The sequence below is a fragment of the Penicillium verrucosum genome (assembly GCF_028828655.1).
Source record: "Penicillium verrucosum strain IBT 35672 chromosome Unknown utg000004l_segment0_segment0, whole genome shotgun sequence".
NCBI classification, from domain to species: Eukaryota; Fungi; Ascomycota; class Eurotiomycetes; order Eurotiales; family Aspergillaceae; genus Penicillium; species Penicillium verrucosum.
The window spans coordinates 938,509-956,038 of record NW_026643213.1 but is presented as its reverse complement, the minus strand read 5'-3'; the positions used below and the strand labels follow the sequence as shown (position 1 = coordinate 956,038).

Genomic DNA, 17,530 nt, shown 5'->3' with positions numbered 1-17,530 from the left:
TTCTTTTTATGGTTGCTCTTTTCATGCTCAGGGGGAATTATCAGGGGAATTATCGGAATGAAATGGCTGCAGAGAAATCCCGAACCAGCGAAGCGAGGTTGTTTTCAGATCATCGTTACTAGTTCTGGTCCTGCTTAATTTTTCGCTTTTTTTTTTTTTTTTTTTTTTTTCTAAGGTGTATTAGGATATCTCTTCTTTTTTTCCATTTTCCATTTTCCATTTTCTAGGTAGTTATGGAGTACAGAGTACATGTATGTCAGATATGATATTCTCACACCCAACTGTTACTCGGGAAGTGATATATGAACGATTAATATGTCTACAGGTAGCTAGCACATCTAGTTACTCGAGCTACATGCAAGGCTATGTAATGCAATATAGCCCCCCCCTGCGTCAAATACGCATTTAAGCTGATATCTCCTACCAAATAGGAGCAGGGTACATCCCAGCTTGTGTAGAGAGCTCTCTTTTATATTGCCTGCCCAAGGCAGACTATAGTATATTCATGTAGTACAGACACCTGATAGGGGCAGTTTAAGAAGGCAAGCACTAGGTACCTAAACCCATAGTGGTGTACGGGCGACTATAGGGATCACCGTCACATAACTCTCTCATTGCTTTATATTGCTAGGCAGTAACTAGTTAGTTATGTAGTTAGTAGTAATATTGAACCTAGACGATGCCTTATAATGCCTTAGAAAAGATATATAAAGAGACATCTAGAAAGACAACTAGAAAGACCCTAAGAAGAACATCCAAAAAAGAAGATCTAGTAAGATGTCAGTGTATGTTACTTCAAGAAGGTGGTGATAAAATAGGCCGTAAGGCACTAGCTAATGAAAGAGTTATGTGACGGTGATCCCTATAGTAGCCCGTAGTGGTGGTTGTCTAGAACCGAGACTAGGAAGAGCTTCATAACGCGTAAATCATACTTTTATTCCTAGTCCAATCTTGTAATTCGTGAAATGTCATGTAAGTAGTATGCCCCCAAAACGCATGATAGCATGATGTATCTCCTTCAAGTTAGATGCCCAATCGCTCAGTATGCAGACTTGTACAGGAGGGTTTTATGTAAAATAAGGCGCCATAATTCAACATTGGAGGAAGAAAAAAAAAGTCAATATGAAAGAAATCGGGTAAAACATTAGGGGTATCAAGCATAAGGGTAGATAGAAGATTATGAACGGGGTATGAGTAGGTGTGGTAAGGTGCTGCTTAGAAACAGAATGAACCCATTGCGACCCATCAACAACCAAGAAATCTTGAAATTGTACACAATATACATAGAAATCAAGTCTAGTATATGTCGAGGATCAGAAAGGAGTAGTTTCTGACACATGTCGGCGTCTATGCCGCTGGTCCACTGGGCTAGTTTTGTTAGAGCCGACTTGACGTCAAAGCTGAATTCCCAGTCTTGCACGTCCTCGGTCCAGTAGAGGAGCGGCGTAAGTTCAGAACCGGAAGGCGAGGTGGGAGTGAGCTCTTGGTCTAAATTGGTGGCGGGCTCGGCATCGTCGTCGGAGGGGGTTTCAGAGGTGATAGAATGGTTCCTCTGCTTCTTGGTGTTTGCCTTTGCTGCCGATGCGCGAAGACTAAAAATCTTCACGAAGACTCGCACTCGCGTACGGAGGGGGTGATTTGACTCACGCGCCGGGGACATCTTGAAGGTCATCTCGACTCTTTCGTTGTCTGATAATTTGAGGCTTGCGTGGGCTTTGTAGTCGACAGTTGGGATGGTCACGCATGGGCATTGGCAAGTAGATATTGGTTTGGGGGAGTCTAGATTGGGTGAAGACCCCTTGTCTCTGAAAACAAGGTCTGTGTATGAGCCTGGTGCCGGACCACCAGAGGCTTTCGGTTTCGGTTGTATCGTTTGTCTTTTGACGGAGAGCGGGTCAATGGATGTGCTGAGTCCAACGCTGCGAAGTATCTTGATATCACGTTCGAAGATAACCGACTCTTGCATTTTGTCGTCGAACTCACTCAGTGGTGGGTGGCTTCCAACATCCATTGCCGACCTAATGACATAATCGTATGGGGGTGGATCATCCATGAACGTGTTGGTCAGATTTTCAAATGGTCGTGGATCGAATAAATGCACCATTTCGTTGGGGTTGTAGTAAGGCAGTTGAGTAGGCATATTCTGAGGCATTACAAAGTTTGCCGATGGCCCAGGGTTGAAGTAAGACTCGTTCAAATCGATGATGGTAGAAGATGAATCCGAGAGAGCCTGTACAGGCACTCTCGAGGAAGGCCCAGCTTGGATAGCACTCCTGGGCGTGTCACCACATCTGTGGCAACTACGAACAGATTTACACTTTGGACATTCGGCCATGTCATGATCACATCTTCTGCATTTGTTCGGACTAGGGGCCTGCTCTTCTGTTGGTGCTTTCTGTTTGTCCGAGCGCTTACGCTTGGTCGAATGGTCGGCTTGTGACGATCTGGGGTTCTGTGGTGGCTGTATATTTTTGGGCTGCCCGCTAGCTCTGGGGAGATGAGACCTAGGCCTACGAGATGAGCCAAGCGAGTTGTCGATTGAACTTTGTTCAATGGCATCAGTGGCACTTTGACGACGGTTGCTGTTGGGCTGTTCGTCGGAAACTGAGTGTGGCATAGAATCAGGATGCGCATTACTCCTGCTCATGAACCCTCCGAAGCTCGCACCGGAATAAGATGGACCCCCAGTTCTGTTATTTGTTCTGCTATACTGCGATTCTCCGTGCCAATTGCTGGGACCGGCTGAAGACGGGCCATGGCCGTGACCATTACCGTTTCCGCCACCATTGTCGCCATGGTGAGACCGGTCGCTGCTAGCAGAGACATTGGCCGAATGAGGGGAAATGATACAGTGGGTCTTGATGTGCTCGTAATAGACAGACCAAGAAGACGTCTCCTCGGAGCAAAAGGGACAGTTGGCTGGAGGGGCATATCTCACCCGAGTTGCTTCCACATCAGCCGGGAGCAGACCGGATCTATTGTGTTTGCGAAGAAGATGGTCATGCATCCTATCTCGCCGGTGGAGGACCGTGCGGCAGCGCGGTTCAGTACAACGCCACTCGCAGTCGAGTATACCATGCCCAGTCAAATGTCTCTTGAATGTACCAAAAGTTGGAAACGTTGTTCTCTCCCTCCTAGGATCACATTGCCAACATCGAAACATTTTTTTGCCCCGTCGGGAAGACTCGCTTAATGAAACGGGAGGCGCGGGAATCTTTGTGCGAAGGAATATCATCATCGCTTCAAGGGTCTGCACCACTTGTGAGATTTGATCGTGACCACATGGCTGGTTATATGTGACAGCCCACCAGGTGTTGAAGGCTTGGTTTATGGCACCTTCCGAAGGTTGCAAAGACAACGGTGTGGAATTTGGTATTCCCATCGCAGTTCGATCCAACACTCCCGGGGGATGAGCAGTGCCCTCACACCTTATATCTTCCGCTGGTCGTTGAGTGATAATCGAACTGCCTAGATCATCTGCTAGGTCTTGAGGGATATTTTCATCCGTCTCGTACCATCTCAGATCCATACCATCCAGATCATTTTCATATTGCTGTGGAGGTTCTGGCATTTGGTTAATGGACTCGCCATTGAACCATTCGGAATCATATGGAAAGGCCTCCGAACTCGTAAGGCTCGTCACGTCGGCAGAGGAATGTGTTGCTGTATGATAATATGCATAATAATCCTGCTTAAGCGTCAGTACCTTGGAGCTGCAATCACTGGATGAACACCCACTTCAGATGAGGTAAAAGAGCTAGGAGGCACAGGCCACCCTATTGTCTCATCGACCTCTTCGTTATTGAAAGTGGAATCCATAGTAATGAACAGGTCTTGAGAAGGTAACAATGTCAGAGCATATAGAATAGCTCTTGACGTGAGTAAGCAGGTCTCTTTCCGATGTTGGGGAGGTAAATGTAAATAAAGTCAGAGCAAAGAGAATGGTGTTTTGGGCCTGAGTAAAAAAAAGGATGTTTAATCGGTGAGAAGAGGAGAGACCATTGTCTACTTAAATATATTGGACCCCCTCCGCCTCCCCCTCCCCCATTGCCTGATTGCCTGGGTGAAAATGGAAAAATGAAATCCAAAAAACATCGAAATAAAAACCAAATGGGGAAGACCCGGGGGGGTCTGAGAGGGGACGGGGTTAAGGGAGATTTCGGGTCGACACGATCTCTCAGTCTCCGCCCAAGAACCCTATTCTTCGTTCTTGGGGAAGAACGTGAGAGGAAGATTCCAATACGCCGGACTCCGTACAATACAGTAATTTGGCCCAAGCGAAAACGACTACCAGTGAGGCGGCCACATTGCTTCGTGTCCCGGATGCGAACTGGGTAGCGAAAAAGAACAAGGCAACGAATCGGTAAAATTTCACCTTACAATTCAAAGCCGTTGGTGTAAAACTGTGAATGTTTAGGCCTATAAGGCCGCATCTTTATCCTAACTCGCTAAAAACAAAAGAAATGTAACCTTTGCAGTATATTTGTTGTTACAACTCTGGCAATTTTACATGGACATGGGGAAGGGAGGCGGTGCACCTAAAGTGGTAACTAAATAACTAACTAGGAAGTACTTGTACATAACTAGGGGGCTTTATCATGTCATTAGCAGCCGCACATGTGGCTTTGGTTAGCGCAGATCATAGCAAATCTACGTATTTCTACAGAGTGTGGAGTGAAATGAATTTCGGAGAAGACCGTGACGTAGGTCTCGACTACGATTGCTCAATCATAGTTAAGCCAATCATGTAGTGGATGGAATGAATAAGACGAAAAAAACTGCCAAGGCAAACGAAATTCAATGGGATTGAGATAATCATTGTCAAGACCGCGGTATAACTGAAGAGAACAAAACAAAAGAATGAGTAAGAACTGAAAATACTATTAACTATGTAGAGGCAATACTGATTTTGTTGTATGCAGGCAGATCAACCCCAGTCATCCATTGGCCAACAATAAACGGCAATTGGGATTATGAAACGCAGACGAAATCAAAATCCCCAAATAAACCTTAGCTTTACTCGGTATTGGTTTCTCGGAGTTAAATGAAAAATCGGAATATCTCCAGCCAAACGGTTCATGTCTCCGGGGGTATCGATTCGGCCTCGAGAAGCTCGGATGCTTGGATTCCTTGTCCTTAGAAGACATAAACTAACTATGTGTAATGCAAAAGGAGGGTTGAAAGTGATATTCGAGAAAACATATAGCAGAAATCATCCACAAATCATATCCGAATCCAAAGGACCATGGCATCTCCGTATAACAGAGGTATCATTGCAATCCTATGGATCCTATGACGCACGACCTCATGTATTGCCGCGACAGCCACTAACTAAGGGACATGTCCGGGTGGACACATGACGCTCATTGTTTTAGACCTTCCGGGCAAGCTTTCTATTATTTTGTTGGCAGAGCAAGAACGGGGAAGGTAGTAGGGGCGCGAGACATATTGAATGAAAATAATGGAATCCAACAATCAACACCCCTCCAAGTGAAGCACGACTCTCAAGGTTTGTCCGGTTTGTCATGGCGAATGAGATTAGAAAGCTCATGAACAGGTGATTTTAAAAGCAACCAGTTAGTTAGTTAGTTAACTATGGGACCTGCATAATCAGAAATTACCGTTCAAGGGGGTTCGGGATAAAATAACCACCTCCTCTTCACATATGTCAATGGCTAGAATGTAACAGTGTTTTAGTTAAGGTGGTGCTTAGACTTCTATTACTATCTCCAACGGCACGTTTGAACTCCTTTTGTTCCTAACCAATCAACTCTGCTCGGATGACAATCATCCTGGATGGTACTTCTGTCTTTTGCCCAGAAGTCCTATGATACCTGGGCAACTTGTGGTGATCCTCGCCACTGAAAATCCTCGCTTTGGCCCTTTACCAGACGTTTATTTTTATCGTTGGTTATTTAAAGGTTGTCTCAAGAATTCTAATATTAAAATGGGGCCGCGAAGAAGGGGTGATACTTATTATTTGGATACGAACATTTATGAACATAAATCTGGATGGAGCGGGAGAAAGAAAAGAGAGAGAGAGAGAGAGAGAGAGAGAGAGAGAAATGGTATTGATTGTACAACATCCATGGATACCTAGGCAGTCTCCGTCCCCATAGAGTTACTGATTGTTTGGATCGGGCGGGGAACGGGATAAACCGACAGCCTCAATCTACGTTTGTACCACGGATCATCCAAAGTTTGAATGCAAGGTTGGACGACACTTTCGGTTGAGGGAAATCTTGACCAAGGTGAGATACACCTCCTGCAGGTTGCTTGGTATAACATAAATGGTACCTACGTAACTGTAACAAATTGTGCCATACGTCATGTATTGCCCGACTGTAATCTCCTTGTCTAGATCTAGGAAAGAGAATAAAGAATAAAAAAGAACCCAAATCTAAATATCATTTATCTATGCCCATGCTACTCATAAATTCAGCCCTGTGCCTGCAAAAAAGAAAGAAAGAAAGAAATACAAACGAAGAAAGAATCAAATACAAATGATCAGCAAGACAGTCCTAGTGCCCCATTCCCCAAGCCGTTAGTCAATCTACCCAAGTCTTTCCCTTCTAATAAGTAGCGCCCCAAACCAGAAAGATGAAACAAAGCCCCGATCTAGTTTACCACCAAACTCGTCCGGAAACCGTAGTACAACAATTTGATACAAATACCAGTTTCAACGAATTGAGATAACCAAAGTCTAACGTTGGGGGAAATAGGCGGCTTTGGTCGATGACCATGGATCCGACGAGCTGGGGGCATTCATCCACGCCTTCAACATAGATGAGGAACCCTTCTGTGACTCGGAATTGGAGGCGAGTAAAGAAATCTGCGAGGCATCATTGTGGCCGTGGGGAGTAGTGCCTTGGGTAGTGGGACCGGAGGTTTTGGTTGTGAGGAAGTCAGACGACGAATTTCTGAGAAAAAGTCAAGGTTAGCAGATAAAACAAAAATGACAAGCAATTAGATTCTTGAATAGTATCAATGATAACTGTGAAAATTGGGAAAATTGGAGTGCGGGTATTGACGGTATATGCTACCTATCAGCTAGCCAGCTTACTTGTTGGAACTCATGTTGACGGTTAATGGCGGAAATTGTTTTGAAAGCGGCGGTGAACTCGACTTTGAGGGAAGGAGGAATAAAGTAGACTGATAGGACTAGCAGCTAAGGAAGCTCAATGGTGATGCAAGAGAGAATAGTTTAATGATTCACGGTGTAGATTCCCGGGAAGTAGACAAGGTGGGAGCTGTGAGCTTGAAGAGTGTGAATTTGAGGACTCTTCGGCAAAGGAGAAAGCATCTCTTATAAGCCAAGATGGATTCAGGTTTGATCATATCGCTGCCTGCGAAGGGGAACCTGAACCTGGGTGTAAACCCTGGGCTTAGGAGGTTTGGGTGTGAGGCAGAGCAGCGGCAGTGACGATGGCGTTCAAAATGAATACTTTGGGAGATCTACGATTGGATTGCTATTTCCTATATGGAGACATACTTGAGGACATTGTTCGAAATCGGCATAACTAGTTGTAACTTGTGACCAGCCTGCTTAGAAGCTAACACGGCTTCTTTCTCTCTCTCTCCTGTTCCTAAAAGCAGAAATAGAAAAGGTTGGAAGTCACATAGAGAAACAATTCTTACATAAATTCAGGAAATAATAGCTCGCTTGACCATTCCAATCTGCCCTGGGCATCGGGCAAAAGTCATCTGTCTACGGGGTATATAGCAACTAGACCGCTAGGTTTATGATTGTGCCCTACCGATCTTCACTACCCGGGCTCCATGTCTGCACCTGCAGGCGTGACAGATGAGTTTCATGCGTTTCGGCAGTGGCTTTTGAATCACAATTTAATTCAAGAAACATACAATTCAAACATAGGTCTTCTAAAATCTTCACCATCAGCCAAAACATGGATCCTGTTTCGCGCTATACCTACTCCGTACATCTTATTTTATTTAAGGCTAGATTTCGGCACGTACTGTGATTTATAGAGTTCAGTTCTGGAGTAGTGTGGCTGTGCTTGGTAATTTAATCTACGGATGATTCGAGATGTTTTGTTTATGCAATTCTGTACGGTGTATGTTGCGCACCCATCCTTACACAGACACCCAAATTTTACCTTAAATTTGCATTTACCACTGTACTCCAAAATAATTCACAACTCCCCCTATGGGTGCTTAATAGCGTGTGTAGAAAGTGGCGGTGTAGGGGTATTCACACCCGAGCAATTCTATCACATCATTTTTAATAAAATCTATCATAGTTCGAGAACCTAGACACTGACGCATTCCACCAGAAAGGGAATATCAAGTATGCGATCAGTCGATCTGCGAACCCGTGAGAGTAGTTTGCCACCGCTTATGTTAAAGATGGTTCGAGTCTAGGCTGTGCGAGACAGACTTCATGGAATGCATGGAATGCGGATCGCGGAGAATTTACCCTATGAAAAGAGAGACCCGCGTTCGAGAAGCATCCCTTACTATTCCAGTATTGCTTTGAATATGACTGTTCATATCACATATCCCTAGGAACAAGACATCGGGGGCGGAGTATATGTTACTCGTAGAACATTGCTCAGAGCCTGGGCTCCCAAGGTAAGAGCCCGGGTCCTAAGGAGTCCCAGGTATTTTCTTGTATTCTAGGAAATCAAAAGGTCTAGACCTTGTCTGCAATATTGAGATTATGGATGCACGATCAAAGCCACGAAGATCTTTGAATCTAGATAAGAGACCACGATCTAGGATGATCTACATCATAGATACTATACAATAACAAAATATGTGATACATAATATTATTCTCTTCACTTTACGCCCCTCTTTACGTCATGCAAGGTCCGAAACACAACGAGGTGTTCGCCAATTCGAGTATCGCACCTAAACTCCTGGAACCGTTCCGGGTTGGGTACATTATACGATTCTGGAAATCGGGCACAAAATAATCTTAGAGGTATCCATTCCCATACCTCTTCATACGCTCGCCCTAGGTGCGCCCGTAATGTAAGGACATAAACCAAGCCAATCACCAATCAAGGATGTACAACCGGGCGCTTCGATCAGAAGATAGAGAGAGAGTGATACAAGGGTGTAAAGTACTTACCATAAGTTCAAAGTGACCGATGGACAGAATCTAAGTCGAATGTAGATTTTCTTCACCAGTTCACCAGACAGGGGCAAGATATAATCTAACGTCTAGTCTAGAACTGGCTAGAGGCAGACCAACCAGAGCTGAAGGCAGGGGTGTAATACGAGAATCCTCCTCCCACTTGCAAAATGTCGGTCTGAGACTCTTTAGTGTTTTTCGATCGGATACCTCGCCTACGCTATTCTAAGGTAAGAATTTTGGTTGAGAACGGTAACATCGGCAAAAGCAGGAAAGCAGGAATCGAGCAAAATGGGTGACTTGTTCGGGTACAGTCGTTGCCTGGGTATAACAAAACAACCTTAGGATGATGCCCAACGTGTACGGAGTACCGAGGCCAATTTTTTTTTCAAAGCTATAACTTTCCCAGAGCTTATATCCTAGTGGCGGTGCAGCACGACTGCGCCTACTTAGCTATTCTCCAGTATCTGCAATGCGGTGGCCCTTGCAGTAAAGAAAAAGTACGTATAGCAGCTTCGATGTCATAGTTCTGGCCCTTTCTTTTCTTTTTTTTTTTTTGCTCGGCCACTCCTGTGAGGGTGGCAAAAAAGTAGAGAGCGCCCAATGCCCAAGGAACTTCGCCCCGGAAACGCAAATCCCGGACAAACAGCCAATTGGCGCAGAAACGACTGTTCAAATGCAAGCGTAACCCCAAATCGTGTGCTGTACACATACAGGTAACCCGTTTTCTCTTCTATACACAACATAAAACAACCATAAGAAAATCTCCCCTTGGTCACGTAGAGAGCGGAAAGGAAATCGTGACAGAAGCGAAATGTTGTCTAGTGGTGGTAGAGCGTAAGAGCTGAGAAGCGATGTAGAGTTAGGTTGCGAGCAAAGAGAGAGCGGATTATGATGTCGTGCCGGACATTCGCAGAATGAACCCGTACCTAGTGGGATATAGTCAGTATATTGTGTGTATACCTCATTTCGACCTTGCTATTGCCTAACAAGACGGTCGGTGCTTAGCGCAGACGTATCCGTAGTGTTAAATTACGGCAGAGAAATCCGGCGTATAGCAGATGGCGAAGCCATCCTAGCAACAACAGTATAATGTAATCATTAGGAATTGAAGTATAAACCGTGTTTGATCGAAGTAAAAGTGGTTCTGAGATGGGGCTGCCGATCAAGGCCAAGAGCAAGAACAGCACTACGAACACGGGTCTAGAACAGTAAATCGAATCTTCAGAGTTATGCCGAACCGGGAAAAATGTAGACATGAACTCGGAAATTTTTTGATTTTGTTTCATTCAGGGGAATCTATGCACAGGCGAGAGATGTGCCAGGGCATCCGAAACCCTTTGCGCTTCGTCTCATGTATCAAAGTCCATTTCAGTCTAGGCAAAAATGGAGTGAAAACCCAGTAAACACCTAACAACCGCACACACCGTTCCAATTCGATAGCGAGCCCTTTAAATGTGGGTATCGTAGGCGATGGGGACGACGGTCTCGGGCTTGTTGCCAGCCTGCTTGACGAAGTGGGCATCACGGGGACCAACGGCCTGACGCTTCAGGTGAACGTGGACACCCTTCTCCTTGGCCTCGCGCTTCTTGACGGCGTTCTCCTTGACACGCTTGATGAAGTCCTCACGGGAGCGGGAGTGCTGGACGTGCTCAATGCGGACGCTGATACGCTTCTCGAGGTAGCGGTTGTCGACCTTCTTGTAGAGGATGACACCGACGGCGGACTTGGTGACGTTGTAGACGACACCGGTCTTACCGTGGTAGACCTTGTGGGGCATACTGTTCAACTGTTAGATTTCGTCCTCTCTTTCCGGGTTTCGCATTGCCCATGGGGTATGATCGCAGTGGGCGGTCGGGCGAGAGCGCTGGGAGGAAGTTTCGGAATTGTACTGACCCCTTCTGGACGGCACCGTTGACCTTGAGGTCGACAATATCACCAACACTATATAAAAAAAATATCCGTCAGATTTCAATTCTTGTCGTTTGTTCGAGGTTCGAGTGTTTTTGAGCGTACCGGTAGGTCTTCATGTAGGTAGAGAGACGGATCATACCGGCCTCCTTGAAGCCACGGCTGAAGGCATACTGTTCGTCATCTCGTTAGCACTTATCCTCCCTCAGGCCCAAAGGCGTATCCAGTTGACCCAAATTGTCCTCCGAGTATGAAAAAAAGACGTGTGTCGCAAAGGGAATTAAAACGTACCCGAGTGCCGGCGCGCAGACCGTACGAGTGAGGCATGACGGCGGTGTTGTGGTTGGTGCTGGTGGTTAATTGTCGACGGGGCCTTCAACACGAAAAACTAGAGTGTCGGATAACAATTTGTGGGATTGGCATGACATAATCATGTCTACCCTCGCTAAACCAACGCTACGCCTCTTTCGGATTATTCGATCTATTTTCTCAATTGGGCTTAGCGTAATAATCAACCTTCAGCCAATCAAAGCTTGAATTTTCCCGAGCCCTTCGTTCTTTCTCGAGGTCTACTTCGAGGTTGTTGTATAAGAATGCCATGCTTCTTCTTCTTCCCCTTCTTTTCTGTAATTGTGTCAATCCTTCGGTTACTGCCACATTTATTTGGGTTTGAACTGAATTTTATCCCATGTTAGTGCTCTTAGTAATTCATAGTGTATTTGGCACATGCTAAACATAAATCATCAAAAACGGCGAGCGTGTAGGTGGTAGTGTCGGTGCTGGCGAAGGAAATACTGGCATTCTTTGATCCAACGACTACACCCTGCTATTGCCAAGACTTGAAATCGGTATTTTCCTTCGATCTCCATGATTCGTCTCCGGAGAACCAACCTTCTTTCCCGACAGACTTGGGTCTGATCATCCGACTCTGATGTTCTTAGCCATATACCGGCTTAGCCTTGTCATCCTCAGACAAACATGCAGTGACATTCACGGTCTCTCGATCTCATAGTTATGGTTCTGAATTTCAGGGCACCAACTCTCCTAGGGATTCTCGACTACGACATACATACTTAAGCCCTAGATGTCTATGGACGTCAGCTGGCGATGCTGTACAGTGAACTGGCATGGCAATAACAATATCATAATCGTGCTACCGGAATCAGAATGACAACTACCCAGCAGCCAGCAAATTTGAGCCCAGTTCTAGAATATAGGCTATCCCACATATTAAATGCACTTAAACGTCAGTGACCATTTTGACTGACTGCCATTCTTCGCCAGATAGAAATTGTATAGTGACCACCATGTCGGGGTGCTGGGGAAAACCGCATCTAATCCGTTGCCCATTGATTGCGGTGGGCCAGATATTGAAGTTAAAGACAGCGGAAATAACTCACACCTTTTGAGCCCATATTGGCTTCATGTGCTTGTTATGGAGCAGGAAACCAGACCCCAGTTTTGATGATCTACCCGATGCAACATCAAAAGAGGTCCCGAGTCAGCGATGCATGAAATGTCCTAAATTCCACATTGTGGTTGAGCCAACCAGCTGTCAAAACATAGCATATCATGTAATTCAGACAAATATTCGATATAGAACAAATTAGTTCAGGTGAGCATCCATGCCAGGCGATTGAAGGGCCGCGAAGGTAAAGAGTGGAGCCACGGACCTGCCCAGGTGGAGAGGCTGCATGACATAATCAATCTGACCTAATTATCTTTCCTAATTAGGACTAGGGTAGGGCTCGCAGCACACACAGTCAAATTCTCATTTCATCCTTGACCCTTCGACCTCCCGTCGACAACCTCCGCCCATCTAACCGCAGCTATGGCCCCGTGAGTATACGAACAAAATCGAAGGCATCGCATCATTCTAATCAATTTCCGTGCAGTCGCGTTTCCTCCAAGACCTACAAGGTCCCCCGTCGCCGTAAGTGAAATTCCAACGAAATCATCAATTTGAATGTTTAAAGACTAACTCCATCACAGCCTTCGAGTCGGCCCGTCTGTTAGTACCCTCCGGCCACTAACCAGAAGCGTGCTTCTGGTTATGTCGTATTCATATTCCTAACCAATTTTTACTAGTGATGCTGAGCTCAAGACTGTCGGCGAGTTCGGCCTGCGCAACAAGCGCGAGGTGTGGCGTGTCCAGCTCACCCTCTCCAAGATCCGTCGTGCTGCTCGGTACGTTCAAACAACAATCTGTGATTTCGCGAGTCTTCGAGTGATCGGGCCTATGCAAAATCAAATTTGATGGGACATTTGCGCTAATTTTTCATCTTTCCCACAGTGAGCTCCTTACTCTCGACGAGAAGGACCCCAAGCGTCTCTTCGAAGGCAATGCCCTCATTCGCCGTCTTGTCCGCATCGGTGTGCTCGATGAGGGCCGCATGAAGCTCGATTACGTCCTTGCCCTCAAGGCCGACGATTTCCTCGAGCGTCGTCTCCAGACCTGCGTCTACAAGCTTGGCCTCGCCAAGTCCATCCACCACGCCCGTGTCCTGATCAAGCAGCGTCACATCCGCGTCGGAAAGCAGATCGTCAACGTTCCCTCGTTCATGGTCCGTCTCGACTCCCAGAAGCACATCGACTTCTCTCTCACCTCTCCCTTCGGTGGTGGCCGCCCCGGTCGCGTTCGCCGCAAGAAGGCCGCTGCCGCCGCTGGTGGTGAGGACGCCGAGGAGGAGGAGGAGGAATAAATTATTCCCTATATTCCCCAAAAAATGGAGTACGGTCGGGTTTCGCTTGGGGCGCCTTCACACCATGGAGGTTCAAAATGACTGCATAGCGTCTCATGTTCTACGATCATGCAATACAATGAATCAAAAACAGCCGAAAGGCTTCAATTTGGAACCCGATTTAATTCGATTCCCATGTCTCGTAACTTAGCATTGTAATATTAATGGGCCCATATATGTACAGTCGATCCCAAACGCCATTATTCCCCGATCCCCACCCACTTAAGATAAGCTCAATCGTTCGTCCCTCGTGTCATCGTACACAAGCCTAGGCTTGGCCTGGAGACTATTATGCCTGGGTCCCCACCAATTCTTTTAGGGTCTCTTCTGCGCCCCTGTACCAACGTCCCATCTCTTCTAGTCCATCACTTTCACCCTGTTGTTTCTTGCGCTGCGCTTCACGGGCTTGCGCGATCGCATCTGATTTCCGTCGTTCAAGCACGCTGCGCTCTCTCTCTACTGCCTCAGCCTCCCGGGTCTTCCGAGGCAATGTGTTGTGCACGGCAGCCAGCTGACGGTTCAACGCTGCCAGTTCCGCCTCACGTTCCGCCAGCAGTGCCAAGGTCGCGGGAAGAGGGAGATTCTGCGAGGAGGAAGTATTGTTGGGATTGGAAGGATCCATGGTGGCTACCTGCTTGGCGCGGAGCTCGGCGATTGTTGACTCGAGATTTTCGATTGAAGCGGGCAGCGTTGAGAGTTGCGTAGTTTGAAGCTCGACATTCTTGTAGCCTGTTATGGTCGCGGTAAACGCTTCAGTCAACATGCTCATTTTCCACGGTCATTGGCCACTCACGGCTTGCTAGATCGCGGCCCATTTGCTCCATCTCCTCAATCATGATCCTTGCATCTTCTTTTCGTGCCTTGAGCTCGGCTTTCACGTCCGCTAGTTGCGTCTCCAGTTCCATGTTCTCATTGTGTCCGACAATCATAGGCGGGTCGCCAACAATGGCGCGCAAGAACTTTTCTTTCGTTACTTGCTCGAGGTAGGAGAATCGCAGCTTGGAGAATAGTTCCTATGCGAAAACATTAGTAATTGCTCGTCTGGGCAGCGGGCATTCGCATTATTCGGGCTCATCGCGCGAACCTTATAGTGTGCAAGATCAGCCTCCAACAAGGCAGGGGTAGGATCGTCGAAATTTGAGACCGAAACATCAGAGGTTCGTTTTGAAGGGGATGGGTAAGATCCTCCGACTTCAGTGGAAATTGGCTCACTGATGCGAATAATCGCAAGTCGGTCCTTCAGATTGCCAATCTCCTCCAGCTGCTGAAGTGCTGCAAGGGCTTCGGATGATGAGTTTGTCATATTGATAGAGCTTGGTTATCGGAAACCTGGCTATGAAAAGGGAAACCGACGTGGTATGCGATTGCTAGAGACCTTGGAGGGGCCGAGACATTTGCGGGACAGTAAACAGCCATATATCAAAGGCGGTCAGTCCAACTTTTGGAATGCGCTTTCATCCTCGCCTCTTGCTTCTCTTTTAACTGAACAAGATTCCGCCCTTTGTTTTATTTAATATGGCCTAGCGTGTATACTTGCCCTTTCTTTCATTTTCTGCTTTTCTCGGTACACTCCTTCGACACTCTCAGAGTCTTGCGATCTGCGGCTCATCTACATCATGGACGACGATTATGTTGCGCAGGTCCTGGCCAAGGAGGCTAAGGAGAGTTCTATAAAGTATGCATCTCAAGGAATGAGTGCTTTTATGCCTTCGAGGTTGGTTTTCTCTCATTGTCTGCAGTTTGCACAAGTACAAGACTAACAAACACCTGCAGGCCGACAAGCAATGCCCCAAAACCCAATACCCGCTTCCTACGAAATCTCATCAAAGTAACAGACAATCATAACACTGCTCTCAAGCTCAAAGAGGAAAGAGAAGCACGGGAGCGTATGCGCCAACTGAAATATCAGGCCTCGGGTGCTTCGGGTGCTTCAGCTCCAACATCGACAGACCGTTCTTCCAAACGATCTGATGATCGGAGTGAACTGCGAGGATCAAGGGACCACCGGAGAGGAGATCGGGAAGATCGCAATCGTTCACATCGAAAAAGAAATCGAAGTCGCTCCCCTTCGGCAGAACGAGACCGGTCGTGGAGGCATCGACGAAGAAACGAAGAGTATGGCGGAACTGGAGAGAGAGACAGAGACCGCGATGAACATCGGCGCGGACACAACGATCACGATTCATCTAGGAGAGATCGACGGGACAGAGATAAGGAGAACACCAGGCGGCGACGTGAGCGATCATACTCGAGGTCTCCCGGCCGTTCTCCACACAGGGACCGAAGTACTGACCGCCATCACCATCGAATACAAAAACGTCAATCTGGACATTCTACCCGCTCCATTTCCCGTTCCCACTCGCCAGAGTCGCACAAATATCGGCGGTCAAAGCGGGAAGATGCATCGCCACATGGCTCCCGCCGCTCTCGCCTTGAAACCAGCACGCGACATAAACAAGTGTCCCCGTTGTCTACTATAACGGCACGCCGGAGTGAGACGGGCGACGAATCCGACCCCCTAGAAGATCTTGTGGGGCCACTTCCTCCTCGACAAAACGAGGCACCTATCCGCTCGCGTGGGCGAGGTGCCTATAAACACAACCTGAGCAATATCGATGCTCACTTTGCACCCGGCTACGACCCGGCTGCCGATGTGCATCTAGATGAAGACAAATTGCACTCCATAGGCGAGGAATCCTCTCGTCGTCCTGTCGCGGGGCTCATGACAAAAGACGATGACTGGGACATGGCAATGGAGGCGCTGCGCGATCGTGAGCGCTGGAGAAATAAGGGCGAGGAGAGGCTACGTACAGCAGGAATCGACGAGGCAGTCATTGATAAATGGAAGAATAACACCGCTTTTACGGGCGTGGATGGAGAAGGCAAACCAGAGGATGTACAGTGGTCGAAGAAAGGCGAAGGTCGGGAATGGGATCGCGGCAAGTTCGTGGATGACGATGGCCATGTTAACATTCGGGCTGCTTGGTAGTGTCTCTTCTGGATGTTTTGATAATTGGCGTTCGAGGACTGTGCTATTGGTGATACCAAGGTGTATATTATGACCTTTTATTTTATTTTATTTTTTGGCCTAAAGTTCATTCAAGGATATTCCGGTTTGGCTTGTCTATGACATACAAATTTTACAAGAAATATTTCTCAATAATTCAATGTTCTATGGTTATTGCCTGAGGTGACAATAAATATATTTTGCAACGACGATACTACTAGATAGCATGAAACCTCAATTTGAAGGGTTGATTAAGCAACTAATGCATTAGTTTCTAAATAACCAGCCTACCTAGGCAATAACAAGCTAATAATTAATAATTATAAAGATGACACGGTGAATGGGAAGCCAGAACGCTCACTCACTGTGGTCAGTCTTAGCGTCACGTGCACCAAAGCCCACGGACACCTATGCTTCGGGTTGGCTGTGCCTAGTGCCGAGGCCCATTGATCGACCGATGTTCATTCGTATCGCAGCCGCCGCGAGGCCCCATCCTATCGGCGCATGAAGACCGGTATATCCACGGGTCGGAGGGTTTATTATTAGTCTTCCGGCATACCGGTCTTCATGCGCCGACAATAAACGTGAGAAAGCTCGTATTGAAGCCTAATAAATCCGGCATCAAGAGTGATTGAAAAAGACTTTTGGAGTCGATCCGGGGCTGGCGAACTATTAGCAAGCGCATGTGGTCTGTCTGTAGGTACCTCCCTCTAGCTTCGAGGAGACTGTCTTTCAATTCAGCGGATTATATGAACCATCAGCTGAACCGCT

At 46.9% G+C, this 17,530-nt stretch overlaps 6 protein-coding genes across 6 annotated transcripts; 2 read left to right on the top strand and 4 right to left on the bottom strand.

Annotated features, from left to right (window-relative positions):
* Positions 1–1,177: 1,177 nt before the first annotated feature.
* N7516_009831 (putative C2H2 zinc finger domain protein) lies at positions 1,178–3,819 on the bottom strand (the record flags this gene model as incomplete). Its single annotated transcript, XM_057222550.1, has 2 exons — positions 1,178–3,688; positions 3,739–3,819. 2 exons carry the CDS (start codon positions 3,817–3,819, stop codon positions 1,178–1,180), a joined length of 2,592 nt encoding a protein of 863 aa, XP_057069771.1.
* Positions 3,820–6,703: 2,884 nt separating this feature from the next.
* Positions 6,704–7,077, bottom strand: N7516_009830 (uncharacterized protein; the record flags this gene model as incomplete). The annotated part of the gene is made up of 2 exons (XM_057222549.1): positions 6,704–6,920; positions 7,064–7,077. 2 exons carry the CDS (start codon positions 7,075–7,077, stop codon positions 6,704–6,706), a joined length of 231 nt encoding a protein of 76 aa, XP_057069770.1.
* Positions 7,078–10,360: 3,283 nt separating this feature from the next.
* On the bottom strand, positions 10,361–11,403 carry N7516_009829 (60S ribosomal protein eL21). The gene is made up of 4 exons (XM_057222548.1): positions 11,303–11,403; positions 11,117–11,184; positions 10,997–11,044; positions 10,361–10,881 (listed from the first exon to the last, which is right to left on the bottom strand). The coding sequence occupies exons 1-4, from the start codon at positions 11,336–11,338 to the stop codon at positions 10,551–10,553; spliced, it is 483 nt and encodes a 160-aa protein (XP_057069769.1). The 5' UTR covers positions 11,339–11,403; the 3' UTR covers positions 10,361–10,550.
* A 1,394-nt stretch (positions 11,404–12,797) lies between these two features.
* Positions 12,798–13,877, top strand: N7516_009828 (40S ribosomal protein uS4). The gene is made up of 5 exons (XM_057222547.1): positions 12,798–12,850; positions 12,907–12,944; positions 13,004–13,022; positions 13,100–13,198; positions 13,305–13,877. Exons 1-5 carry the CDS (start codon positions 12,843–12,845, stop codon positions 13,711–13,713), a joined length of 573 nt encoding a protein of 190 aa, XP_057069768.1. The 5' UTR covers positions 12,798–12,842; the 3' UTR covers positions 13,714–13,877.
* Positions 13,878–14,041: 164 nt separating this feature from the next.
* On the bottom strand, positions 14,042–15,055 carry N7516_009827 (uncharacterized protein; the record flags this gene model as incomplete). The annotated part of the gene is made up of 3 exons (XM_057222546.1): positions 14,042–14,481; positions 14,546–14,765; positions 14,837–15,055. 3 exons carry the CDS (start codon positions 15,053–15,055, stop codon positions 14,042–14,044), a joined length of 879 nt encoding a protein of 292 aa, XP_057069767.1.
* A 313-nt stretch (positions 15,056–15,368) lies between these two features.
* Positions 15,369–16,741, top strand: N7516_009826 (uncharacterized protein; the record flags this gene model as incomplete). Its single annotated transcript, XM_057222545.1, has 2 exons — positions 15,369–15,466; positions 15,526–16,741. 2 exons carry the CDS (start codon positions 15,369–15,371, stop codon positions 16,739–16,741), a joined length of 1,314 nt encoding a protein of 437 aa, XP_057069766.1.
* Positions 16,742–17,530: the final 789 nt, after the last annotated feature.